The sequence below is a fragment of the Zalophus californianus genome, chromosome 16 (genome assembly GCF_009762305.2).
Source record: "Zalophus californianus isolate mZalCal1 chromosome 16, mZalCal1.pri.v2, whole genome shotgun sequence".
NCBI lineage: Eukaryota > Metazoa > Chordata > Mammalia > Carnivora > Otariidae > Zalophus > Zalophus californianus.
This window is the reverse complement of record NC_045610.1, coordinates 11,416,760-11,444,560: the sequence shown is the minus strand read 5'-3', so window position 1 is coordinate 11,444,560 and position 27,801 is coordinate 11,416,760. Positions and strand designations below refer to the sequence as shown.

General features: G+C 62.2%; 2 protein-coding genes across 2 annotated transcripts in view; one reads left to right on the top strand and one right to left on the bottom strand.

The window, feature by feature from the left end:
- SLC5A10 (solute carrier family 5 member 10) overlaps positions 1 to 27,801 on the top strand; it is a 57,684-nt gene that overhangs the window by 13,541 nt on the left and 16,342 nt on the right. Inside the window, 1 exon segment of the mRNA XM_027625020.2 lies at positions 3,593 to 3,728. Coding sequence (XP_027480821.2) covers positions 3,593 to 3,728 — 136 coding nt within the window.
- Positions 15 to 27,801, bottom strand: FAM83G (family with sequence similarity 83 member G). Its single transcript, XM_027625019.2, is given in 8 exon segments — positions 15 to 190; positions 192 to 575; positions 4,316 to 4,945; positions 4,947 to 5,562; positions 6,265 to 6,389; positions 13,944 to 14,111; positions 26,572 to 27,234; positions 27,707 to 27,801. Coding segments are annotated over 7 exon segments (2,469 nt in total). The 5' UTR covers positions 27,094 to 27,234; positions 27,707 to 27,801; the 3' UTR covers positions 15 to 166.

The window sequence follows — 27,801 nt, the reverse complement described above, 5'->3', positions numbered from 1 at the left end:
GTCAGTGTCGCCGGCCACCCCACCTTCCTGCCTTCCGGGCTGGGCTCTGGACGGTCCGGGCGGCCCGTCTGCCAGTCCCTGGCACAGCCCCATGGACACCTGCTTGGTGAGTCTGGGCTGGGGCGGAGACCACGGACCGCACGGCTCCAGGCCCGGGGATGGGGTGCTAGGGGTCCTTGCGGTCCCGGGGGGGCCTGAGCCCTCCGTTTAGAATCAGAGGAGGCCCACTGGCCACTGCCCGTCCTGGCCTTCAGGTGCTTCGACTGGGACAGTTTGGAGTACGGGATTCCGAAAGGACTTGGCTGCGCTTCAGGGCGCCTGCCATCGGCCTGGGGGCTGGTGTTTCGGGCCGGCCTTGGGGTCGCGGGATCGGCCAGAGTGCGGGGCCCGGGGCCCTCCTTGACCTGCCAGGGGTATGGGCCTGCCACGGCCGGGCCCGCTTTCCTGGCAGAGCTCTGGGTGCCATCAGCAGCAGGGCGGTACCGTGGGGGTCCCGAGGTCCTCATCGGCCGCAGGAAGGCATCTTTCTCCCTGGTCCCTGAGGCAGGGACCCTATAGTGGGGTTTGGGCTGGCCCTAGAAGAGAAAGAGCAGAGACAGTGAACCCCCCAAGGGCTGGGGGCAGGCCACAGCTAGCACACCTGGGTTTGCCTCCTGGCCTGGCCACTCACCCGCTGGTGGTCCTAGACAAGTCTGTTTCACTACTTTGTGCCTCAGTTTCCCCGAGTCCTATGGGAATAATCCTGCCTTTTGTGGTTATGATAAGGCAAGTTCCTGCTGTGCCCGCCCCAGCCTCCTCCATCCGTAAAGAGGGCTGGATGGGTTTGTTGGAGGGAGCACCTCGATGCGGGCCGGGAAAGTTCTGATGAGCGCAGGGGCTGGGTCTTCTTCTGGAGTCTGACTCTCGCTCTCCCTGGGCTGTGAACACACCAGGGGACTGTGGGCAGCTCCAGGCGGCCGCCTGGTGGCAGAAGGTCTTGTGAAGCAAGAGACGACCATCTTGCCTCTGCACCTGGCTCCTCAAGGGCCCCACCATGGGGCTGAGGCAGCGAGGCCCACGAGCCACCCCAGCCAGCCACTAGGGGATGAGTGAGGAGAGCCTTCCCTGCAAGAGAGGCCTGGCCAACCCCAGTCCCAGGCCACAGCCCCGAGGCCTAGAAGGTAGACCTGGGATCCACACCCAGAATAGAGTGACCTCCCCTGTGGCCATAGCTCCCGCCCATGAGGGGAGTGTTCAGCGGGCTCAGCCTTGGCTCTCCCTCTCCCAGGCAGCAGGAACTCAGTGTGTGTTCGCTTAAGGACCGTCTCTGGGCTGTGTCAATGGGAAGTAATCCAGGATAGGAGGCTTCAGGAACCTTGGGAGGCTGGGCCTCCGTTTCCCCAGCTGTAACACGATTCTGGCCTCACACGCGGGCCTCTGGGGCACACACTGAGCTGACAACGGGTGTCTGCCCAGCACCCCGGGAGAGCGGAGGGCCCGCCCATGCCCCTTCACCCCAGGACACCTGTCATTTCCTCCCTGGCACGACACTGGCATTTCTGGGCGGGGTATCAGTCAGATTTTCCCATGAAGGCCAAGTGAGTCAGCCCCCTGCCAGGCCACAAGGTCAGGGCTGGATGCACCTTCCTGCCTGGATACCGAGGCAGTACGCTGCTGACCCCAAGGTGTTCCCGGGCACCACTGACATTGGAGCCTCACGGCCTGGCCTGACTTCCCTGTCATACTTTGGCTCAGGCTGGGTCTGCCCAGGGGTACGGCCAGGCCTTGGCCCAGAACCTCACAATACAGGTGCCTTTGCACTGAACCCCACGTGGCTGGCCCTACTCCGCCATGACTCTCAGCAGCGAGCGGGGGCTTTGCAGGGTGCCAACCGGCCACCGGGCCAGGGCAGCCCTCCGAGACGCCCGGTCTGGTCAGCACCAGGAGGCGGCTCTGCGCGCTGCGACCCCGGGGCTTTTCACCGGCTTTGGACTTTTCACTACCTCCTGGCTCGTCCGTAATGTGTAGCTGACGCTCTCAAACTCAGGAACAAAGCAAACCCAGGCCCAGGAGGCAAAAGGCCCCAGGGGCAGCGAGCTCGGCCACGCCCCTCCCTGACCTCGGTGGCCCTGTCTGAGCACCATTTTTTTTTTTTTAAAGATTTTATTTATTTATTTGAGAGAGAGAGAATGAGAGATAGAGAGCACGAGAGGGAGGAGGGTCAGAGGGAGAAGCAGACTCCCTGCCGAGCAGGGAGCCCGATGTGGGACTCGATCCCGGGACTCCAGGATCATGACCTGAGCTGAAGGCGACTAGTCGCTCAACCAACTGAGCCACCCAGGAGCCCCTGAGCACCATTTTTTGACAACCAGGCCAGCTCAGGACCTGCCCAGAGAGCGGCAGCAGGGTCCCTGCGCTTGCCGGCCAGCCCTGCACCGTGGCTGACCCTGAAGATGCTCCCCAAGGAAGTCTGAACTCAGGGAACCTGTGAGCAGCCAGGCACAGGTTCGGTCCTCTACACAGTGCCTCACTCAGTCCTGCTGGCAACGCTGTGGGTCAGTGGTAGTACCCCATCTTGCAGACGAGGTCCCATAGCCTCGGGGAGCTTCAGTGGCTGGGCCTGGGGAGTGAGTGTCAGCTTGGGGCCGAGCCCGTGCTGAGACGTACTGGGGAGGCGGGTGCCCGCTGAGCCCGCAGGGAAGGTCCCGGCCTTGCTGCCCAATGCTCGCTCTGCTGGGGGGGAGGGGTGAGCCTCAGCTTCTCCAGCTGCAGAATGGGGGGACGGCAGCTGCCCCCCCGCCTCCCAGGGCTGGCCACCGTGAGCACAGAATAAAATGATGAGAGTTGATGTGCGGGGTTTTAGGGAAATGCTTTCTCTCTCCCATGAGGAGTGCAGCCCCGGGCTCTGGCAACCACAGGACATCAGAGGGGAAGGATCTACGGAGAACTGCGTCTAACCCCCTCCTTGTCCAGACAGGGAAACTGAGGCCCAAAGTGAGGCAAGGACTTGTCCCCAGTCAGAGGCAGCTGTTGGAGAAGCAGGATGGAAGTCAGCCTGTCCTGCACACTCGGGGTCACCACTCCGGCACCCTATAATGATTGTTCTACCAAGAGCCATGTCTTAGAGGGAAATGCGGGGAGCTCTGCATGCAGCTTGCATGTTTGGAAAATAAGTTAAAACCACAGATTCTTACTTCTGAACTGCAGCTGGTGATTTCAACTGCAGAACACCAAACACAAACTACTTAAAAGTTGCAGATCGTCTAACCCTGTGAATGTACTAAAAACCACTGAATTGTACCATTTGTGTGGCTGAACTACACATGAATTCTATCTCCGTGAAGCTCTTTAAAGTTACACTTAAAAAAAAAAAAAGAAACAAACAAACAAAAGGAAATCATGTCAGAGCTGGGAGGAATCTCAGATGCCATTGGTTCCAACAGAAGCTTCCGGTTGGAATGCTGTCAGGAATCAGGCTCAGTTCTCTCAAGCAGCTCAAGGGCTAGAGGGATGGCACCCTATCTCCTGCCGCTCCCTGAGGCACAGCAAGGAGAAAGCCCCCCACAGGCGCCCCTGAAGGGGCCTGGGACTCACCCCCTCCTTGTGCCCCTAGGTCATTGTGCAGCGGTCGCTGTCGGCCCGGGACCTGAACCACGCCAAGGCAGGCTCCATCCTGGCCAGCTACCTCAAGATGCTGCCCATGGGCCTGATGATCATGCCAGGCATGATCAGCCGCGTGCTGTTCCCAGGTAGGACAGGCACAGGGGGCTGGGCCGGGGCTGCGGGGGGCCCGAGCTTCTGGGTCCTGGACCTGTAGTGGTCACCAGGAGGAGAGGCAATGATGAATGTGAGCTAGGGGAGAGGGGAGGAGAGTGGTCCCCGGGGCCCTCATCAAAGGGACTGACATAGAGGTGGCTTGACATGAGGTCCAGACAGGGACCACTTACTACTGGGTGACCTTGGGGGGTATAAAGGACATATCTGTGCTGTCAGCAAATAAGGGAGTGGACCACCCACACGGCAGGGCAGAGTCAACTCCTTGTAACTCCAGTGCCTGAAATCTCTGGGTACTTTGAGCACGTTTCCTTTCGGCTCCCAGTAGCTGGCTTCGGTTGTCTTTATGGGGCATAGGGGCTATGGGTCCCCAGCATCAGTAGGGACCAGCCACATGTGTGGCCCTGCATTGTTGCTACCTGCCCCCTGCCTCCGTTCTTCAGTTTCCCCATCTGTAGCATGCAAAGCCATCTGATCTGGGGAGCCGGTACCCTAGCAGACGACCACTCCGGCTGCTCAGGCCTGGGGGAGGGACCCCTCACGGGCAGGGACCCCGACTCACCTGTGTCTCCTTGTCCGTGGAATTCGGAGCCTGCGTTCTCCTCGGAGTACCCGTCTCTTCTCTCTCCCAACCCGGGGCCCACGGTGAGCCACCCGGGGGTCCACCAAAGGTCCCGTGGGTCACGTGGGGGGCACTCAGCTGTCGGTGGGGGGGCTGGGCCAGCCCGTTGGCTACCTGCTCTGAGTGGCGCCTCTGGAGAGGGGCTGAGCGCCCCCTCACCTCAAAATACTCGTCTGACACAGAAGACGAGGCCACCGAGGGCCGCCGGGGGCCAGGGCCATGGCCAGAGCTGCCTGAGAGGCTGTCCTGGTCACTGAGGGTCACGTAGTCATCATCATCTTCTTCCTCCTCCGCATCTAGCCCATTGGGGACCACTGCTCCCTGGCCGTCAGGGTCATCCTGGGTCACAGACAGCTGCCGCTGGAGCGGGGCGTGGCCTGCGCCCAGTGTCCTGGGCGGTGCTCCCTCTGTCCCATTCTGGGGCGTCTCATCTTCTGGGGTCTCCAGGGCCCAGTCAATACCGCCGCTGTCCCGGGCGAGCAGCTCTGCCACAGGGACTGTCCGGGGCTTGGGCACAGGGGGCTGAGGCTCGGGGTCCCCCTGCGGAAGGCCGTTCTCTGCTGGGCCCCCCATCCTGGGGGGCACTGGGCCCGGGGCTGGGAATGCAGTCCTGGCTCTGCCTCCACAGTTGGGTGCTAGCTTGGGACGTGTCTCGGATCTTGATGCGGTTCATCTGGCTGGGCTGGGGGTTCCAGATGTTGGGGTCGATGATATTGATGTAGCCCAGGATGTCACTGCCAGGCTCTGGGTCCGGCTCCACCCACGTGGGCAGGTACTCGAACATGTTGGCCCGCTCCAGGTTGAGCAGGCCGGGGTGGACAGGCGGGGGCGCCTCCGGGGCGTCTCCGGGCCGCTCGGCCAGGGTGGCGCCCCGCAGTCCGGGGGGTTTCTTGACCTCCTGCTTCTCCGAGGACGTCTTGGCAATTTCGTCGGCGCTCTTGGCCTTGACCAGCGCGTACTTGGGGTTGACAAGCTTCTTGGCTACGGTGCCTGAGGGCACCAGTGGTACCACGGAGGGCAGCACGATGGGCTCGGGCTCGGGCTCCTTCTCCATGGGGATGCCCTTGAGGCTGACGCCGTGGGACATGAGGTACAGCTCCTGGAACTGCCGGTCGAACATCTCCACCACCTGGCCCGACAGCACGGAGATCATGTTCCGGTCCGTCCTTGCGGCTGACCACGTGAAGCTGCAGCACAGGGAGACAGGGCAGCCCAGTCAGGCACAGGGAGGCCTGCCTCCTCCCTCCAGCCTCGGGTCCCCAGTCTAGGGAGTCTCCAGCCACACCAGCGGGCGTCTGAGCAAGGCCCCGAGCACCCAGAGGCTGGCGCTCATCAGACTGGCTACGGGGGCCTGGATGGACTCGAGAAGTGAGCACAAGCCTCAGGGTCAGGCCTGAGTCTGGGACAGGTCACTTGCACCGGGGCTGCTCCCACCTGTGTAAAATAGCACAGTGTGGTGCTCCTGCAGGCTGTTAGAGGGCCCCGTAGGCCGCTCATGGGATGCACAGTACAGCGCTGTCCAGCACACAGGGGCTGGCTTGGCTGCGTGGACGGGCGTGGGGTTTGCAGACCTGGGCCACGGCCGTCCCCGTCCTGGCCCATCCTTGAAGTTGGCTCTCTGAGTGACCGCCCCATGTGCTTGGCCCACCCCCACCCCCAGGCCGGTGACACCTCTAGGTTGGCACAACAGTCTTGAGGACAGGAGCCCTCCCCTGACTGTTTCCGGAGACAGGCGGCGTGCAGGCGTGCCCCAGCCCCGCTCACACCTCAGCAGTTTTGGGACCCACGAACCGGAATAACCAGGGTGTCATAAGGCAGGATTAAGGGCAGAAGCCAGCTGGGAACAGGAGCCACCTCTGTCCCCGGCCCCCAGAGAGCTGGAGAGTCACCTGTAGGAGCCACAGATGGCCCGGTCTCCATCCACGAACATGAACTTCTGGGCCAGGGCACCCTTGAACTTGGTGGCCGACCGTGTGAAGAACTCCGTTCCCCCGCTGCTCCGCACCCTGAGATTCTGTGTTGGGGGAGAGGACGCAGAGTTACATGACCACAGCCCTGACCACACTGGCGGGGGGGGGGGGGTGGGTGCCAACCTCTGCCCAGGCCTCAGGCAGGGCTTCGGGGAGGGGACGCGGGGCAGTCTGGAGGCACGGGGTGGTGTGTGTGAGGACCACGGGGTGCCGGCCAAGGCGGAAAGCGGTGGGAAGACAGAAAGGAGGGTGGGGCTCGTGACAAAGGGCGCGGCGCAGCATGGCCTGGGCGTGGCCTGAAGGATGTCCACGGAGCCGACGTGGGCAGGACCAGACCCGCGAGGCCAGGCCAGCATGGGACAAGCTGTCGCAGGTGGTGGGAGGCCGTTGCAGGGTCTTGGGCAGGAGGGGCGTGCAGACACGTTTTAGAAAAGTCCCACAGGGGCTGTGCAGCTGGGGAGGAGCGAGGCCGGCCTTCGGGGATCGGGGTATTGCTGCCAGGCAAGCGTGTGGCCTTCCCAGGGCGAGTGGCCGGCCGGGCCTCTCCCCCTGCCTTCCCTGCACACAGCTGCCTCACTGTCCCTGCTGAGCCCTGCTCACTGAGGACCAGGCTCACAGCACACTCTCCTACTTTCTCACGGGCCAGGTCGCTGCCTGCCACCCAGCAGTGGTTCAGTAAATGGTCAAACCCCACTCCTCACTGGGCTGGTCGTGTGGCTCAGGGCAAGCCAGAAAGGGTCCCTGCGCAGGTGTGAAAAGCCAGGGTTAGGGCACGGCAGGCCCTGGGAAGGGGAAAGAGACCCAGGAGTGGAGGGGACCCCAAAGTAGAGCCTCAAGATAGGAAAGACACTTGGGCTCATTGGTGCAAGTATTGCCCCGGCAGTGTGTTAGAACCCAGGCTCCCGGGCCCCTGCCCCCTCCCCCGGAGACGGCTGGCCTCTGGAGGACTGGCGGCAGGCCTGCGAGTTTCAGGTTTACGGCAAGCCCCAGTGAATCTGACACCTGCCCAGGGCAGAAACTCCCTCGGCAGCATCCTGCCAGTCCGTCTGCAGGTCCGTGATGGGAGTCACCTCCCCTCCAGAGGGGATCTGTTGCCGACTTCACTCACTCCTCGACCCCTGCCCAGGCCCCAGCTGCAGACCGAAGGGATGGTGACGAAGACCCTGCCCTGGAGGTGGGGGAGGAGGCAGAGTAGTAAGAACCCCAGCTCTGGGGGAGGGGCTGGGGAGGCTCCCAGGTAGGCTGACGTCTGGAAGGCAGGGATGAGTGGGTCGGTGGGAAAAGGGTGCAGCATTCCAAATGTGGGAGCACAAAGGCCTGGCAACAGGAGCAGCATCTAAGACCTGCGAGGACTTCCTTGGCGGGAGGACGGTGGGCGATGGAGCCTGCAGAGCGGGCTCAGCCACATGCCGATGAAAGACCCTACCCCTGCTCAAGGGCTGGCTCTACCCCGGGGGCAGTAGGGAGCCATGGAAGGATTCAGAGTAGGGAGTGATGGAGTTGGAGCTGCCCCTCCAGCATAGCGCCAGTCCTGGCATCCAGCGGGAGGGTGAATGAAGTGAACAGGGGGTGCTGGGGGGGGCAGGAGGTGGACAGGGAGGGGGTTTCTGTGAGTGACGGGGTGCACGGCCTGAGTCAGGGCAGGGGCGATAGGGAGGAGGGAATGGGTCTGAGACAGCCGGAGCCCGCCCTCCACTCGGGCCCCAAGCCCAAGGGTGCTCCTGTGTCTGTTCCTTCTGTGACAGGTCCCAGACCCCTCTCTGCTGGGCAGCCCCAGGGCGGTAACCAGATGTTACCCGGCCGGCATGGAGGCCCACCTGGCCGTGGGGTGAATAATCGTCTGTTGTTGGGCCCAGCCCAGTAGGTAGATAAGCCTCTACTCCCAGGGCCGGCTCCCCTGCCCCCCAGGCTGCCTGTCGGTACACAGCCAGCTCAGCAGGAAGCTGGCCATAACCCAGGACAATTAGTGCCCATGCCTTTGTACCCAACACAGAGCACGCTCGGGGACCAGAAGCTGGAACAAAGATCCTGGAGGCGGTTTGAGGCCTTCCCCTGTCACCTGTGCCCGACCACAGCCCAGCTCTGTGGCTTCTGTGGCTCCCGGCCCAGAGCTCTGCCTGCTGGGGCCTCAGGCCTCTCCTTGGCCTTGAAGAGCAGCCACAAGCCTCAGTACCCCTCTCACCAGTGTCTGCCCCCACCCACCCCAAAGCCTGTCCCCGTGAAGGGCTCAGAAGGTCACCACCTACATATCAGAGACTCAACTCCAAGTGAGAGGCCTTGGCTCCCCAGATTTGTTGTGTGACGCTGAGCAGGTCTCTGGGCCTTCATTTCCCTGTCTGCGCGCTACACAGATGGCCTCGGACTCTAAAGCCCATCCGATCCGGGGGCCAGCAGCAGCAGGTGGGGGCTTGCACCCCCCGTTCCCATCATGGCAGCTCCCCTGCCTGTTTGTTCCTAGGTGGGCCCCGCCCCATGGGGCCTGGCCCAGATGAGGTCACGTCTCAGGACTCAGGGCTTGGGTGCGCAGAGGTAGGGGATCCCACAAAGCCGCATTGTCTCTGAGCCCTGGGGCACCCCCAGCAGAGCATGTAGCAGGCAGGGTGGAGGACACCCAGGCTGGCTCCCGTGGGGCGCCTGGGGCAAGGCCCTGGACTCTGGCATCTCAGCTTCCTCAGGCACAAAAGAGAGGCAGAGATCAGTCCCTGCGAGGACCTCAGGGGAGGTCAGCTGGGCAGTGCTCCGTCCGCTCCAAGAGTGGCTTTTGCCGCAACCATTGTGTGGCACAATGGGGTGGGCACTAGGCCGGGGCAGACCTGCAGGTGCCCTGGCTGCGCCCCCCACTGGGCCTCCTATGCTCACACAGAGGCCACCTGACCCCGTACCAAGCTGCCCAGCGCCCCACGTGGGCCGGGGGTAGGCGAAGGGGACAAGCCCAGCCCCCCGCTGGAGCAGGGTGGGTCACTCGGGCTCTGGTCAAACATGGCTCCAGTCCCAGCTGGGCCTCCCTGTGCCTCAGCTTTCTCACCTGTGAAGTGGGCCCACCGAGCCTTCTGCTTCAGGGCTGCTGTGAAGCCGGACTAGAGCCACAATGCAGGGGGGTGAGAACCAGCAAGGTGCCCGGCGCTCGACGGGTGCTCCACGAATGGGAGGTGACAAAGGATGTGACAGCTCGTGTTGCGCGACAGGGATGTGACCCCTTCTGCTTGTGGGGGGAAAGAGGGGACCGACATGGAGGAGCAGAAAATACCTAGAATGTCGTGGGTCAGGCCCAGGGAGGCCAGGACCGCCAGCCATATGTGATGGTCGTCGGGGGCTCAGTGAGGGGGAGGGACCGGCCCACAGTCTCCCAGTCGGCGGGCTCCAGCCCCCCACCTGTCCCGTGGGGGCTCTCTGCAGGGCCCTGCTGGCATCTCCTGGGCCCAACGAGGAGTCGGGAGGCCCAGAGGCCCTGACCAAGCCTGGCTGGTGACAGCGAGATCAGGCCAGCTGTGCGGGCTGCAGGGGACAGAGAGCCCATGTCCCTGTGTCCTGGGCAGCCAGCCAGCGTCCGCGCGCCTCTAAAGGGCCTGTTTCACTCTCTGTGATGGGGGACTGGGAGCCACACTCTCCCTGGCCTCCCCGTGCCATCACGAAGCTGGGATGAGGAGGGGACGGGGCAGCGCTGAGCCTGCCCAGCTCCAGGGCCTTGACGTCTGAGGGGCTCCTGGCTCCTCCCCCAGGCTGGGTTGCTCAGCCCCAGCACAGCTGATATTCTGGGCCGGGTGATGCCCTGTTGTGGGGGCTGTGCACTGCACACGGCACGTTTAACGGTGTCTCTGGCTTCTACCCACCAGACGCCAATAGTCCCCTCCCAGTCGCAAACCATCAAAAATCCTCGGAACGTTGCCAAGTGGCCCAAGCCAGGCAAACCCCGCTTGGTCGAGAAGCACTGGCCCATTACAGAGCCAGGCCAGGATCAGAGACGGCAGGACAGCAGTGGGAGAAGCCCCAGGCACCGGGACGGGGCCAAGGCATGGAACCTGCGCCACAGGCTGAATCCCTGCATCCTCACCAGGGTGGCTGGAGTTCCCTCGTTCATCAGACAGAGGTCCGGCCTTAGCCCAGTGGCTGCTGGTTTTTCCAGTTTGGCAGCACCAAGCCGACTATCTTTTCAGACCAGTCAGGCATCTCGCTGCTCCGGTCCTGTCTCAGCTATGAGGCTCGGTCCCGTGTCAGCTATGAGGCTCAAGGCCCAGCCTAGCTTCCCCTAGCTCCCCCTGCCACTGGGGCATCCGTCAGCCCTCAGTCTCACCCCGAATGTGACCAGGTCACCTGGTGTGGCGCTGGGCCCCATGGGGACCAGAGGGCTGGGTCCTCTTCTCCGGGCCTATTCTCTGTAATACAGGGCGCTCATTCCCACACTCCCTGCCCGAAGGAGTCAGGGGCCAGCTAAGCCAGCAGGCTGGGGTACTTGGGGACGGCTGGGACCCTCACACCCGGGGAAGGTGCTGGTGCATGGCCTGCCACCTCCCCTAGGAAGCAGGAGTGGGCTTGACCCAAGCAATGCAGCAGCTGTTTGCAGAGCTCAGGGCTCAGGAGGCACGAGGCTGGGGTGGGGGTGGCAGGCTGCCTGGAGGTGAGCGCGTGAGGGTGGCCCCCAGACAGAACACAGCTGGAAGGAGGAGGGAAGCTCTTAGACCAGAGCTGGGGTCTCATGAGGAGGGCTCAAGGACAGGTCAGGGAGAGAGTTCATTACTGAGTGCCCTGCCCCCACATGGCTTCCTTTACTCTTCAGAGCAGCCCTGCCTAATAAATGGGGCAAATTCCCATTTCTCAGACAAGGAAACTGAGGCCGACAAAGATTCAGAATCTTTGCCCAGGGTCATGGTGCAGGTGGCAGAGCTAGGGCTCAGGCCTGGCTCCCGGCACTGCCCAGACCAGTGCCTGACACCCCCATGGTCACAAGGATGACCCCACCAGGCACAGGCTACCCCGGGCCCGTAGGAGCTGAGGGCAGGTCACTGCAGAGCCGGGCAGGGGCAGCGGTGGCTGAGGGCGGGCCCGGGGATTACCGGCAAAGGAAGTGCTCCTGAGACAGGCCCGGGCCCAGCCGGCCCGCAGGCAGTCAGGTAGGCGGAACAGGCAGGCCCTCGACAAGGTGACACTTGGCCAGGGCCGGGCTCACAGGAGCTTCTGGCCACCTGCCCAGGCTGTGGAGGGGATGGGCCCAACAGCAAGAATGAGGTCAGGGTCACCCATTCTTTCCCATGAAGGGGACCGACCCTCTGTGGCGTCCGGCTCCTGGGCACATCGCTGCAGGGAGGGGGTGAGCAGGGACCCCTGGTGCGAGCTGCCCTGCCCCTGCTTCGGGCTATGGCCTCATTTCAGCCTAAAGTGTGGGGGGAGGCCGCACACCGCACCCTCCCCTGCCCGGGGCCTGGGGTTTATAATTCCTTAGAGCCAGCAGCTGGGTAACTGCCCTTACTTAGCACGCGGAACGCTTTTATAACCATTGTCTCCTCTAATTTCATCCTCAAACAACCCTATGAGGCATCATTATGGCCACGAGGCGCTGGAGGCTCAGGCAGGTGGAGCCACGTGCCCCAGTCCCAAAGTGGGTCGGCACGGTGAGCCCCCGTGGGCAGCACTGGGGCCGCCCCAATGGCAGGTGCGGCCTCAGCCAGGGGCGTCAGGCACCGAGGATCGTGCCCTCCTGGTCCGTGCCAACCTCTCATTTCTGGCGGTCAGGCTCAGCCGCTGACTTGGCAGCATGCCTTTGGGCAAGCCACAGCCTCCCTGAGGCCTCAGTCTCCCCATCTGCCGCGTGGGAGCCTAGGCCGGGGGGGCCCTCAAGCCCAGCTTGGGCATTCCAGGCCCCTAGGAAGCTGCGGGGCTGCAGCAGATTCTGAGCCCCATCCCCCATCACACCAGGGAAGAGAGGGCAGGGTAGGTGGGCGGGCAGTGAGGGCCAGGAGCCAACCTCCCAGGGAGGGAGCCGAGCAGCCCCTGGGGCCACGTTCTCCACCCTGTCCGGCCTGCCTCCCACTTCCCAGGAGCTCCGAAAGCTCAGAGCAGGCTTAACACTTGAGACTTCCCTACCGAGAAGACACACCGGACAGGGGTGAGGCCAGTCCCAGGTTCAGATCCCGCTCGGCATGGACAAGCCCACTCCCTGCGTCTTCATCCCACACGAGGCACGCGTGCGGGGGCTGAGCCACGTGACGTGTGTAAAGCACCCACTGGGCTCACGGCAGGATGCGGGGGTGGGGGGCATAGGTTCTCTGATCTGCTGCCCATGGGGCAGAGGCTTCTGCAAGTCACCTTTCAAAAGACGCCTTTTCTACACTCCGGACCTCTCCAGCATGAGCTGTCTGTCCCAGGAGTCCATTCTCCGTGCTAATTACACGGCGGGCAGCGTGCGGGGTGAGCGTGGGGCTTGGGGTCAACCCACCAGGGAGACCACATAAAAATGCCCCAACAGCCACAGACTCGCCGCCCGGAGAGCTCATACCCACTTGAAAGGGCTCAGCTGGGATGGGTGGGCATACCTGACGAATACCAACAAATTACAGGCGCAGGAGCCCAGCCCCTTGTTAACCAGCCTGGCGTCGCCCCTTCTCCCGCGATCGTGTTCAGATCACAGGCCGGAAGCCCAGGGAAATCTGACCCGTCACCCACTCCCCTTATGCCTAACTTACTGGCAGTGAGTGATACCTGGACAAATTACCCAGTCAAGTGCCCGGGATGGGGCTGACCCAAGCCAAATTCTGTGAAAGTATTCGCTCTTGTCGTGCATACTGCTTCGTACTCTCTGGGGACCGTGCTGCACACAGCAGGGGCCGAGCGACAGCTGGGTGGAAGGAGGGCTCTTCCTGCCCCCAAACACGGGATCAGATGCAGGCTGAGTGCACAGCCACAGTGGCCCACCCGCCCCTCTTCGGGACCAGAGAGATCCTGGAGCCCAGAGACAGGCGGTGATGAGCTCAAGGACACACAGCAAAGCGGTGCTAAGAACCCAGGTTCATCCTGATCCCTCCACCCGTGCTCCATGGTGTCCTTCCCTAGAAAGCCCTTTCTACCCTGATCTGCCTCCTCAAATTTATTTCAAGTCCATAGCCGTCAAGGCAGCCTTCCCTGACCTCAGCCCGAGGAAGCTGCCTCTGCCAGAGCCAGATCCTAAAATCGGCGGGTAGAACATCATACAGAGAAAGATTCTGGCTTAAGCCCAAGAGGTAACTTCCTGGGAGTCAGAGCTCTCCAGATAGGATGTGAGCCGCGGGAGCCTGCGTGGTGAGCACCCTGTCACTGGAGGTGTGGAAGCAAAGACGGGGAATCAACATGGCCTGGGCTGCTCGGAAATCACTGGTGATACAGCACCTTGCATCGGCTCCAGCACAGGATTAGCCCTTAACCAGCGTTTATCTTATCTCTGACGGTCAGAGGTGGTGTCCTGGCCCTCTGGGCAGTCAGGCAGAGGTCAGGCGACCGCTTGGCAGGAGGCTCTAGGATGACTGAACTCTCTGTGCCCGGCATAGGGCTCCATCCCTAGGAGGCAGGTGCTGCAAGTGTTTGTGGACCCACCGAATGACCGCTCAGTCATTCCGGACCAGCCAGCTCACCTTGAGGTGCCCCAGGTGCATGCGGGCCCGCTCACACATGTGCAGGAAGTACTTGACGTTACTCTCGTCCACGATGATGTACACGGCCACCTTCCTCTTAAAGCCGGCATCCAGCAGGTCCTTGAAGATGTCCACGTCGGTGAACATGTCCATGACCACGGCTATCACCTGCGAGTGGGAAGAGACCAGGGCTGTTGAGCGGCGTGGCAGCGGGGACTGGTGCTCGGCAGGACGCACAGCCTTCCCACACCCACTGCCCTCTCTGGGCGCCCCTGCTAGCCCTGTCCCACCCCCAGCCTCAGCACCGGGACTGGGCAGCGATGGGCTGGGGGCCTCTCCGGTCCCGAAGTTCTAGGGCTCAACGCTTAGGGTACAAGATTCTCCATCGGTGGCCCAGACTGGACTTCCCGGAGCTGCGAGCCTGGAGAAGCACATTCGGCAGGCCCTCTATCTCTGTAGTACAAGACGGCAGAAAACAAAGCCTCGTATCCTGGCCAGTGAAGCCCGTGGAGGGAGGAGAGAATGCCTGGGAGCCAGGCAGGGTCTGCATCCTGAGGTTGGGAGCGTGCCAGGGCCAGCCCCCAGGGCAGCCTGCCTTCCTCGTGGGTATCAGAGCTCAGCACAGGGGCGCCCTGTTTTGGTCCCTTCCCGGCTTGCATTCCTGAGCCAGAGCAGCCCACACCTTCCCCTGCCACCGGCCACCCTGGGATGCTGGGGTGGACCAGATGTGTCAATAGCCAGGAGGGCAGCAGCTGGTACAGGTGTTCTTGAGGTCACGTGCGCGTCCCCGGGCTGGCGTGGACTTGGCCAGGCTTCCCGCTACCACCTCTCCTGTCTGTCTGAACGGAGCCCAAACCAGCAGGTGTGCTCTATTATGTGACAACAGCTGACCTCCAGCCTCCTGGACCTGGCGCAGGGTGGGGCCCCAGAGGTCAGAGTGCGTCCAGCCCAAGCCCTAGCCCCACGTGGGCAGTGACAGGCAGAGGAGAAGAACAGGGTGGTTGGGATGAGCTCACCTGCCTTGGGGGTAGTCAGCAGATGCCTGGGATGGCTGGGGCTCAGTGACCATCTCTGGCCCTCTCTCTCGTCCCCCGCTCCCCGTCCAACTGGGCAGCCAAGGGGAGCATCTGGGGGGGGCCTGGGCCCGAGGCTGACAACCAACACAGACATCCAGCCCCTCCAGCCCTTCGAGACCGGCGCCCCTGCCCTACCCAGGGCCTGAGAACCTTCTGGAGAAGACTTAAGAGGCCAGGGACTTGGCCTTACAATGAGCTGGGAGTGGTCAGGCTAGAACATACCCAGGCCCACTAGGGAGCCAAGTTCACCCCCCACCCCCACCGTGAGGGTGGCCCGACGGGCTCCCCTCACTGGGATCTGTAGGCACAGGGTGAAGGACAGGCAGCCTGGGGCCTGCTGGGGATGAGTCTGCACCCTCCGGTGAGCTCACCCAGCTGGCCTCTGCAGGCCCATGTGGGCTCCGCCCTGCCCTGCCCTGCCCTGGACACGATCTGTGTGACCCTGAGCAAGACACCTAGCTTCTCTGGGCCTAGCTCTCTCTGTGGTCCAGCGGGGGCAGGGGAGCTGCAGGACCAGCCGGGCTCCATCATGGCGGAGGCCCCGGATTCACTCCATTCTCTGGGGGACAACCGCTCGCTGGCTTTGGGTCCCTGAAGGGCTGTTTCAGGTGGGCAGAGGGCTCGGGTACAGGCTAGGCAGGGGCTTGGACAAGCAAGGGGAAGCCAACAGAGGCAGACGTTGGTGCCAGTTGAGGAGGCACTTTCTGACCCAAAGTGAGGCAGGGGTCTTGATAGGGAGTGAGCTCCCCATCCCAGGAGGTGTTTAAGGAAAGGCCAGAGATGGCTTAGCAAGGAGGTGGCTGAGGTGACAGATGAGAAACAAGGATGGCTGGGTGGGCTCACGATGGCCTTAGATTTCACCAGTTGAACGTGAGACCTTGAGGTGGCTGGGGTGGTAGCGGGGACTCCCTCACCTGGGCCCCCCCAGCCCCAGAGCCAGCCCTGGGAACCTGTTGGATAAGGCACTCCTGGAGGCAAACAGCTTCGCGAGCCACCCCGGGAAGGGCGCAGCCGACACGTCTCTCCTCGGAGGCAGACATCACCTCACCCCTTGCTCCCTTGTCACCGCCGTCCCCCACCAGATTGGTCGGGTCCGCTTCCAGGCCCCACCTGCCGCGGCAGATGGGGACTTGCCCTGGGCCTGGGCTGGGGGACGTGCCCCAGCAGGACCCACTCCTCCTGTGTCCTTCCCCATGTCTCCCTCCAGCAGGTAGCGGCCCAGATCCAGGGACCGTCTGCTGTTGGGCTGGATCTGTTGGGGCCTGCCCCCCATGGCGGGTCCCTTCCATGGGGTCCCGGGGCTGAGCGCCGGCTCTCCCGGGGCACTGGGTTCGGTGCCAGGGGGCGGTCAGAGGAGGGCTTGTAACAGGAGCCAACAGATGCTGGGAGCGGGGAGGGGTGCTTGGCGCTCCCTAGGCACTGGGATGACGCTGGGGGAGGGGGCCTGGTGCACCCCATGGAGGCCCCCGCAGCTTGTCCAGTCTGAGCCACAGAGGTTTCTTGGAAGCCCCCCATCATGCATGCTGTTCCCCGTTCTGTACAGGGGAGAGCTGGGGCTGGACGCACGAGGCTGGAACCCGGGTCCCGCGCTGCGGGATGGTGTAACGTTCAGTCCTCAAACACGTGGTGAGGCAGCGGTCGCTGTTCCCATTTCACAGATGAGGAAACTGAGGCGCGGAGGGATTCACTCCCTTGCCTAATTATCTTGGGTGGCCCAGCTGGCCCGTGACACTGTGACTTCATCCAGAGCAGAGCCCCCATTCACAGCCAGCATGGGGCCTGGTCTACAGGGGGCCTTGGGGGGCTGCTGTCAGCTGAGAATGTGACCAAATGGTCTGAGTCACGGGAATGAGGGAGGCCTGGGACAAGCCACGGCCCCTCTCGGGCCCTCGGTTTCGGCATCTGCCCAACGGGGCTGTCAGCCTGGCTCACTGCTACGGTCTCTCCCGCCCACACATCGTGGCCGGAGCACAAAGCTGCCGGCCAGGGGGGTGCTACAGCAGCTGCCCCCTGCAGCCCCATCTCGCACAGACCCCGCAGGGGTCCCGGGCGAGGCCAGGGCCAAAGCCGTGCAGACGATGAAGGGGAGGCTGGAATCTGGAGACTACCTTTGCCCCGCCGTGTGTTAAGAGACTGCATTGGGCAAGAGGCAGGTGGCCTGGGTCCCCGCTTTGAAGCTCACACCTCATGACCACAGGAACCGGTGTGTCCGTGTGAGCAGCAGGACAAACTGCCCAGTTGCCAGGGGGTGGGGTCGGCAGGCACGTGCACATCCTGTATCCCCAGCCGGGTGCACTGGGGAACCGATGGGGCAGCGCCAGCCCAATACAGAATCGGCACAGAATGCACAGGCCAGCTCCCAAGGGAAGGTCGGTCTCCAGGGGTCCCCATGCGTCTTACGGATGGGAAAGTCCTTGCTTGAAGAAAGGCACAGAACCAGGAGGGGCCAGACACCCGTGACAACCATCCTGTTTCTCAGCCCCAAAGGGCAGCGCAGTGGGGTCTGGATGATACCTAGGGGGAGCCAGAGGATGGCTGTGCCCCAGAGGGGGGCCAGCTACACAGTATCGAAGTGGGTGAAGCTGCAGCAGAGGGGAACATGGCAGGATCAATATAGGCACTGGGCTTGAGCGCGCTTTAGACCCAAATGACCCCTTGGTTCTCTGGGGGCGGGGGGCGGCGGCAGTATATGCAAGCTCCCAGAATACGTCCCTCCAGTGGTTCCCCACACCCCCTTTTCCCACACCCTCCCCATCCAATCTCTGGCACGGCCTCCCATGCCCCCAGCACGAGCACTTCCATTGTTCAGGTGGGTACTTGGGGGGACTTGTAAAAGAGGGGGGGGCAGCGTCTGAGCCACACTCCCAGCTGCTCCCTGCCATTCGGGCATGCACCATGTCTGTATTTCTGGAAATGCCGCGGCAAACCGACCGAGTGGCACGTGTCTCCTGAAGGCCTGGACTCTCAGAGCCAGGTCAGGGTCCAGCAGGTTCCCACCTGGAGCTCCCTCTCTAACACCTTCCCCACCCTCCCTGGCCTCAGAGCTGCGTGGAGGAGGCTCAGAGGGAGGCAGCCCCGGTCTCTCCCTTCAAAGTGCTCCAGAGCAGACAGGGGAGACAGACAAGCCCCATCCACCCTGCAGCCCAGAAGCAGCCACGGAAACAGGGCACTGCAAGCACACAAGTCCCTGACCCTCCATGGGCCTCGTGTCACCACCTGCAAAGTGACGGAGGTGAAGAGAATCTCAGAGCTCTGGGTCTGTGCCACTAAGGCCCTGATGGACACCCCAGTGGTGGTGGCATGGGCTGCAGAGTGTCCTGGGAAGATGTGTGACCTCGGGCAAGACCCTTAGTCTCCTCAGGGGGCAGTAAAATGCCCACCTGCACAGATGAGATCAGCCCCAGGATTGCCTCAGCTACCTCCGAGTCCAGCAGTCTCCCTGAGTCGAGGAGACAGGGTGTGCTCAGAGCACAGCTGCCAGAATTTTCAGGACAGAATACTGGAGGAGAGAGGGCTGCAGGGAGCGAACACCAGACACCTACACAGGGTGTCCCCCTGAGCCTTCAGCTGGTGACTGAGCATCACATGCATGGAGGAGACCATGCAGGCTGGGACAAAACTGCTGGAAAAAGGCAGCTGGAACAGTCATCGGTGCTCACGCAGGATTTAGGAGTCATTTACAATCCCCCCACCCCACCCCCACCCCGCTAGAGTGCAGACCCCTCTAAAACTCAGGGCCCGCGGGAGAGTCCTCAGAAGGGTATTACCTGAGTAGTGGGCAAATAAGCCCTAGACCAGAGGCCAACAAACCTTCTGTAAAGGCCACGTGGTAAATACTTCAGGCTTTGCAGGCCACATGGCTCTGACACACTCAACTCTGCCGTGACAGCATGTGGTCCATGGTCCAACTCTGACCCTGGGCTAAACCTGCTCTGGTCCCACCTAATAAAGCTTCAAAAACACCAAACTGAACCTCAAGATGTGAAACTAGTCAACAATTAAGATGAAAAATACACCGGATGGGATGAATACCAGATTAGACACCGTAGAAGAAAAGATGAGTGAACTGGAAGACACATCAGTAGAAATGATCCAACATGACCCATGGAAAGGGACTGACAAACCAGGACCGGCTCAGAGCATCAGTGAATGGGGGCGGGGGGGGGAGTCCACCTAGAGGATCTAGGATACACATAATTGGAGTCTCAAAAGGTGCCGAGGTGGAGAAGGGGTGGGGAAGACAGAAAAAGGAAAAGAATAATGTCCATCATTTTTCCACATTTGAAGAAAACTATCCATCCATGGTCGGGGAAGTTCAGTGAGTTCCAGGCAGAAGAGACAGGAAGAAAACCTCACCGAGGGACATCAAAATCACATCTGAAAAGCAGCCAGAGAGAAAAAGACCTTCACATAACGAGGAACAGAGATAAGTAGACTTCTCCGCAGAATCACTGCAAGCCGGGGAACACGGGAGCAACATCTTTAAGGCCCTAAATGCAAAAACAGTTACCCTAGAATTCTCTGCCCCAGGAAAATAGCTTTCCAAACCAAAAATGAAATAAGGACTTTTTCAGACCTACAGATGCTGAGAGAATGCATCCCTGGGCATTCCCCGTGCACAGAAGTGATTACCAGCCCCGCACAGACATGGAGGGACTGAGACTCCAGAGGACTACAGTTGTCTCCCTGGTGGAGGCACAGGCCCCCGTCCCTCACTGGAAGGGCAGAGTTACTCCCCTACCCGCCCCCACCACATACCCCCACACCCCTGCCTCCTGGCTGCAGTGTCCCTGTCTCCCATGTCCTCGACATGGCCCTGCACCCCTTCCGTCCCCTGGTGCCAGCAGGGTTAAGGAGACGGCAAGGCCTAGAAGGTTCTCCAGGCACTGGGGAAGACTCCTGGGAGCCCCTGGCCCCACCGTGGGGGGCACTGCTCCTGACTTCTGACACTCTCCAAACCACTTTGCCCATCCTCTGGGTTCCAAAGGCCTGTCCCTGAGGGAACAGCCTGGTCCTGCCTCCCAGGGAGGGAGTCTGCGTAGGTCATTACACCTGCTGACCCAAGCCAGGGTCAGGATAACCAGGCCAGCTTTCTGACACTCATGCAGGTGTCCCTTTTCCAGGGACTAAGGATGGGCAGCAGTGACCACTCCCATTTTCCAGAGAGGGAGTCCCTGTCCCAGAGCCGCACGGTCAGCCAGTGGCAGAGGCCTCCTGCTTAGGGCTCTTCCCTTGGTAGGGGAATCCTGTGTACATCCTGGCTGACTCCACCCGCTGACCCCCAGAGCCCACCCTGGGTCCTGAAACAGACTCTTGATCATCAGCTCTGCCTGGAAGGTAAATACCCCAGGGCCTCCTGGCTCTTCCACTCCTTCCCAGGGTGGCCCAGGGCACAGCCTCAGCTTCCCTTCTCGGTAACATGAGGGGGTGCAATGGATAACCCGAGTCTCTCCCCTCTGACATTCATCAACCCTGGCGCCTTCCCCACCCTCTGGACTATTAAAACAGAAGCCTCATTAAGGCCAATTAAAGGAGGCTCGGGCCTCCTGAGTGCCAAATGGCTGCAACAGGATGGGGTCAAGAGGCGCATACTGGTCACGCCCAGAGCCCTCTGTCCAGGGGCCCAGCCCAGGCCAGCCCAGCAGCGTGGGCCGGGCCCTGAGTCTCCAGCCTTCCCCAGATAGACATTGGCCCCCTCACCAAGGCTCAGCAAAGCTGCAAGGGAAAGGGGCCCTGCAGAGTGTAGGGGAGGGCTGTCAGGTGACCGGGGCTGTGCCCATGATGAGCCGGGAGGACAGGCCTAGCCCCCTTCCCCTGCGAACTTCCAGACCTGCAGGCATAAGGTCCAGCCAACCAGACCCCCCCAGAGTCATCAGTGAATGGCACCAGCTGAGGATTTTCACATCGGAAAATTCGAAAACCTGTAAAACCTCAGTTTCCCTAAGGTCCAGGAGGGACAGACACTGTGGTGTCATTGAGTAGCCTAATCCCCCAGGAAGACTGGCATGGAAAGGGCTTGCCCAAGGTCACACAGCAAGCCAGAGAAGGCCTGATGCCCCTGGGCCACCTGATGCCCACTCGTCTCTACTGCATTCCAGCAAGCCCCTGCTTGAACTCCTCCAGGACAGGGAGCTCACCACTTTGCAACCCAGACTGTTCTCAAAGCGAGGCTGTCAGGAGAGAGGGGAGGGTGAAGGAAGAGAGGGGGGAACTCGCGTTTACGAAACGCCGGCTCGGTGCCAGACACCACACTGCACTCTCTCCACAACTTTGAGGCGGGTATTGGCAACACCGTGGCAATGAGGAGGCAGGAACAGAGCATGAGAGGGGCGAAGTGACTATCCTGGGGCAGCACGGCAAGGTAACAGCAGAGCTGAGGCTTGGCCACGGGTCTGCATGGTCTGGAAGTCCCTCTTCCCACCGCCCTGCACTGCCTTTAGCCTGGGAACACACCTAAGCCTGGAGAGCACCCAGAAGCCAAAAGGAGCCAGGCCAGAGCCTGCCAGGATGTAGGGCAGGGTCCTGGAGTGGAGGGGCGGCCCTGCCCCGCACTCAGCATCCTCGGATCACTCGGGAGCTCGTGGGTGCTCACCACTGTTACTGTTGCAAGACAAGTGTCCAATCCCCATTTTGCAGACAAAGAAACTGGGGCCCGAGGCCATGCAGCAAGGGGGTGGCTGAGCCGGACAGGAGAACCAGGGGACTGTGAGAGGACCGGCCCCTTTCTGCTGGCCCAGCCGGGAGGACTCTCGGCCTCAGGATGAGCCTGCTGAACCCGGGAGACCAGGAGTGCCATGCAGGCCCGCCAGACCAGAGACCCTCAGGTGAAGCCTAGCAGGTCCTGCAGGTCTTAGTGCCCTAACCTCAGTATCCTCATCTGGGACATGAATACGACAGGGTCCCGGGAGGGAGGGTGGCTGCAGGAGGCTGGCAGCGTGCGCCAGGCCCCGAGGTGCCCGCCCTCCTTCCTGGCAGCTGCTCCTGGCTCTCCTCAAACTCTCAATTAGATGCAAACACCATTGGGTAGAAAGCCTTTGGAGAGGATGGAGCTGACACCTGGGATTATGTTATCAGATCGTTCCCCACCTGGCGGGTGAGGGCCCCGGGCCTGGGCTGGGAATTCCTGGAGCAGGCAGGATGCACCTCCGTCGCTTCGCGGCCTGAGCCTGGGCCCGGCCCCTGCTCCTTCCGGGCTCCAGCACGCGCCACATGCGCTTTGGGAACAGCTCAATGGGCCATCCCTGGGGCCTCTAGAGGACAGCCTTGGTGCCACCGAGCTCAGGGGAAATGAGAGCCCTCCCTCCTGCTCCAGAGGGACCTGCAGGGGTCTCAGCCTCCAGTCGCCCTGTTCTCCCTAGTCCCGGTGTGGTCATACCTCTACCGGCCACCCCACTGCCCTCCCCGCCCCGGTCGGGAGAGCCCAGTGTTTGGGAGCCTGATGGGGACAAGGAGCCTCATGAAAGGGCTTTTACTGTCCTGAGTCAAGCTGGGGGCAGCAACCAGGCGCCAATGCTCCCATTAGCGGCAGGGCCCCAGAGAGTAGAGCCAGGATGCTGCTTCCCCTGGGGACAGGAGGCTCAGAGCCTGCAGACCTCGGTTCTGGGCCCAGTTCCTCCAAGACGTCTGCCGGCTCTGAGCTCCACCAAGCCTCGGGCTCCTCATCTGCACTGAGGAGGCAACACCTCCTTTATGCAGTTGCTGGGAGGGTTCCAGTGTAGGTAAAGTGCCCGCTCAGCACCTGGCATATACCTGGCATTTAATGAGCACCTCATTAAGCTGCTTTTATTCTCCGGGAGCCAAGCCGTGAGCCAGGACGTCAGCGTGTGAAGGCAGGGGGCTGACAGGAAAGACTGTGAGGTTAATCAGGCATCAGGAAACCTGGTTCCAGTCTCTTCCTGCTGTGTAGCCCGAGGCAAGAAACTGAACCTCTCTGGGTCTCCGTTCCCAAGCCCGGACCCGGTAGGCACGAGAAGTGGGTTCTAGTCCAGCCTTGCACACTCACGCTCCCTCAGTGTCCTCACCTGTACACGATTCACCCCTGCCCCTGGGAGCTTCCCCGGACTGTCTGGGGTTGGCAAAGCGATACCACTAGGGTCCTGCTGGGGGCACTCCGCCCCCCCCCCCAGCCCCCTCCAGGACCCAGCTCAGCCTCACCCCTCTCTCTCAGAGGCTGCAGTCAAGCAAGGCTGGGGCTCATCCCTCCTAGGCATGATGCTACAGGCCCGACCTCTGGTATGCAGTTGGAACCCCGAAGCAGGTTTTTCCCCAGGTAAATCACTGGTTCCGGGGAGGAGGGCGGGGGGGGGGGGGGGCTCTGTCTCAAACACTTAGAGCCCACTGGGGCTGGAAGACAGCTCACAGAGCACAGGCTGCCTGCTCAGCGCCATACAGCCAGTACAGTTAGACCCAGGACCCAATCTTCGATGCCCGTACCCATTTTACAGATGAGATGACTGGGGCTCCAAGAAGAGCTGGGGCTCATCCTGGGTCCCCCAGCAGTGGAGGAAGAGCAGGGACTCTGGGCTCCTCGTACTGTGGCCCACTAGTTTCGTTCTAGTGTTTTGGGAAAGGGGGGAGTTCAGCAGCCTCGCCGGGAACACAGCCGCTCCCTGGTGGCCACGCTGGGACGGGCTGTGTGCTGTGTCATTTCCCTGCCCCAGGGTCTGCCTGCCGTGCTGACGGGCCAGGCAGAGGAGGAGGAGGTGGTGGGCCGGGCCACCCTGAGTCAGCACCAGCAGCCCCAGCCCAGGTGCCCCGGTGGGAGAGGGGGTCAGTGTTCGGGCCAAGCAACCGGACAGCGGGCCCCCCATGCCAGGCCTGGGGAGGGGGGCGTGTTCTCACATTGCTGCTGGGGTGGCAGGGAGGAGAAGACACGGGGGCGAAGGGAAAGAAGTGATTCACGGGGAGACATAAGGCAGGGAGAGCTCCCGGGGGCGGCGGGCGGGCAGGCCAGGCAAAGCACCTCGTCAGCATCCGCCGTCAGCATCCGTCAGCGGCTCGGCCCAGTGCTGGAGCCTGGGAAGCCGCAGGAGCAGGGCAGATGGGAGGGTTGCAGGCTGTGTGGCTGAGCTGCCCCTCCCTGCCCTGCCTGTCACTGTGTTCTGTCAAGGCCAGGATGGGCAGGGGACCCGTCCTGGAGTCTAAGGACAACACAGGCCTGGTCCCCACCCCTCCACCCAAGAACTAGCTAGGTGACATCGGCAGGGACGAACCAGTCCGGCCTCAGTTTCTACATCTGGAAAACAGGCAGATCCCACTAGCTGAAATTATAAAGCGCCTCGCGCTCAAAAACCAGTAGCTAGTGTCATTACACCCGCCCCCCCACACACACACCACGCTGGCCTCTGGTCCCTAGATGATGTGACAGGGAAGCACAAAGGATGGAAAGCAGAGGTGTGGCTCACCATGGCGCTTGGGGTGTGAACAAGCTCCTGTTCTCCGTGCTCTCATCTGAAAGACCCCAGATCCTCCTGCTGGGCCCGAGGGTAGCGGGCAGTCTCAGCAGTGGGCCCCCATTCTCAGAGGGGTCAGACGGCAATGCCAGCTGGTCAGGGGGCCCCGCCGACGGTGGTACCACACAGACCGGGGTTCTAACCCGAGATGGACCTCACCCTGGCCATGTCACCTTAGACAGGCGACGCCAACAGCCTGGTGGGGCTTTTGTGGGGAGCAAATGATGTTACAAGAGGTCCATGGGACTGCATGGGGTGGCTGGGTCTCAGCCCTGGCCATAGACACGTGGGGAGGATGCCCTGCTGCCCAGCCTGGCCCCGGGTGCCCCTATCTGGCCCCATCACTGGGCCAGGCCATCAGTCTTCCTGTCTGGGGCAGATTAGACTTGCTGGCCGTTCCCATGCCGAGCAGGGATCTGGTGCCGGTCTCCTTCCTACTCCTGGTGGGGAGGAGAGGGGTGGAGGAGGCAGAACCCTGGCACAGCAGGTCAAGACCCACCCTGGGCCTCAGTTTCCCCATGTTTAAAAAAGGGGTCATGGGATCCCAACAGGCCCTCCCAGAGGACTGGGTTCCACGACCTCAAGTCAGACATGACGTCAGCCGCGCCTGCCTACCCCCTAGCAGGTGTGGGGCGGATTATTCAGCCCAAGAGCTATGAAGGCCCCTTCTTCCTCCCGCTTTCCCTCCTCTTCCTGCAACTCTTCCTCACTCTGGTCACCCGATTCCATCTTCACAACGGCCAAAGATGCAGCTCCATCCTCACGGCCGCTTTACACACCGGAAACCCAAGCCCCAAAGCTGCCTGGGATCAGGCCGAGAGGCAGGCTCCGAGACACAGGCTCTCCGACTCTGCCAGCCCTCTCAGAGGACAGGCACTCCATCTTTCTAGAAACCTAACCCATGGCCACCTTGTCAGCTCCTGACCCACTTCTGGTTCCTCAGCCTAAGAGTTTCCCCAGGCTCTGTCAGCCAGGATGGTCCCCAAAGCCAGCGTTCTGGGCTCGTGCGCTCTGCTGCCCCACTCTGGGCCTGGCAAAGGGTTAGACTCTGCTAGAAATACCTCCGCCAGCACAGACGTTGCTAATCACTCACCACCCTCTACTGAGCTCAGACCTGGCCTCGGAATCTTTCTCAACACAGCTCACTTGGGCAGGCTTTATCAATCAGGTCGGGATGTGCTCTGAAACCACGGGAAGGCACTTCCCCTCGGCAGGAAGATACACCAGCTCATGGCCTGGCTCAGCGAGGCAAGTGGTGAGCACCCCTTCTCAGGATGTGTGTCAGTGTGTCGCCTGAGAATGACTACCCACACCAGGGATGCCGCCCGTCGCGGCCGGGGTAGAGGAGAAGCAACCCTTGAGGTCCTTTCACCGGCAGAATTCAACCCAGGTGGGCAACCCTCAGCTGACTTCACTGCGCTTCCACCCAAGGACCATCCCCGCCCCCTACATCCCAGCCTGGGAAGATTCTGCATTACAAAGCTCACAAAGAGGCTCAGAGAGGGTGAGCAAGTCACTCTCCGTTGCCCAGCGCAGCCAGGAAATAGACATATTTGAACTTGGACCTCCAGGCCAGCCTCAGAGGGACCCAGGCTACTTTTTAGTCTCCGTGCCTCCTCCACCACTCCCGACTCTCTCCACCACCCAAGAAAAGCAACAAGTGTTTCACGGTGTGCGTGAGAGCTTCCTGCCTCGCAGGAATGAATCAGAGTCGTGTGGAGGGACAGTGAGAGAAAACCCCGAGATTCCTCCCTGCCCCACCCCATCACAGCACTTTCTTCTGGAGAAGCTGCTTGCCTGCCGGGTCTGGGGAAGTCAGAATGCATGCCCCTCCCCCCAACAACGCACAAGGGCCCTTTGAGATGGGGCAGCCCATGGTCACCCGCCAGAGGACCCAGGTACCCTATCCCTGTGCAAAGACACTGAGGAATCCCAAGAGGGCAGGGGAGGAGGCTGTGAGGCAGCACAGAGAAGCACGGGGGGACGGTGTTGCGGTCTCCGTACTGGTGCTGTGAGTGAACGCGCACTGAATTGGCAGGGATGCTGGGGGCCGGCTTCCCCTCGGGGGACACCCCCCCCCCACCTCGGCAGCTGGCTCACCTTCTGGGCCTGGCTGATCATCTTTCGCACCACCTCTTTGATGTGGGCCTGCCCATCGATGGGGGGCTGCATGTAGACACTGGCCCGGGTCACACCTCGGTAGGCAATGGTGTCGGGCCAGCCCAGGTCCAGCTGGGGGATGGATCGGTCGGACTTCTGGGGCCAGTACTCCAGAGAGGGCAGTGGCTCGGCCTCAGTGGGGTCCCCACCGGCCCTGCTGGCCTCCTCGCTGTCGCCAACGCCATCGTCCTCAGGACCCCGGGGTCGGCCGGCACCCCTCGGATCCTCGGAGCCTGGGTCATACACCTCAATGGTCTCCAGGATGCGCTGGAGCTCCAGCTCCGACAGGAAGTCCCGAATGTTCTCCCGCTTCAGCACGTCGTAGAAAGCCTCCCTGCCGCGCGCCACCAGGGCCTCCAGGGCCAGCCGCTGCTCCTCGCTGTAGAAGAACTCGGGCTTGGACTCACTGGAGCGCCAGTTGACGTGGCTGTCGTCCAGACACTGCACCTGGGAGAAGGCCATGTTGCCACTGCCCCGACGCCTGTGCCGGGGTGGGCGGGCGACAGAGCACTCGGCAAGGTCAGGCTCCGAATTCCGGCCCGACGTCGGCAGGGCGCACTCTGGGGCTCCACCAGTGCCTCAGCAGCTCTGCCCATAAGGAGCCTGCGGGAGAGCCCAAGTGAACGCAGAGGTCAGGTCAGGGTGCGGGCGGGACCGGGGAGGGGCGACGGGGCGACAGGGCGGGGGTGGGGCGGCAGTGGGCGAGACGGCGGGGCGAGACCCACGCCTGGGCGCGGAGTGCCTCTATCAGTAGGGGCCGGGGTCGGGGGGGGGGACCCACATCCCAGAGGAACTGTGGGGCTGCCTAAAGTCCTAGGCAACTTCTGGGAGGAACCAGGGCAGGCAGGGAACTTCCCAGAAGTTTCCAAGAGTGGGGGAGGCAGGGCACAACTCGGATGGCCGCTGGCCCAGCTCGGCGGCGCCCCGCATTCCGACGGCTTCCGGGAAGGGCGCGGGGGTCTTAAAATCTGCGGGCGCCACGACCCCGCAACCCGAGAGGCCTGCCCGGAGGAGGCTCGGGGAAGCGCAGCTGGCGGGCCCGGGATCCGGGGGCCGCCACCCGGGACTCGCTTACCGGGCGGGCGCGGGTGCGGGGCAGAGCCGGCAAGAAGAGCCGCGCGGGCGGAGCGGAGCGCACCCGCGGCGGCTACCGGCTGGTGACTAATGCCG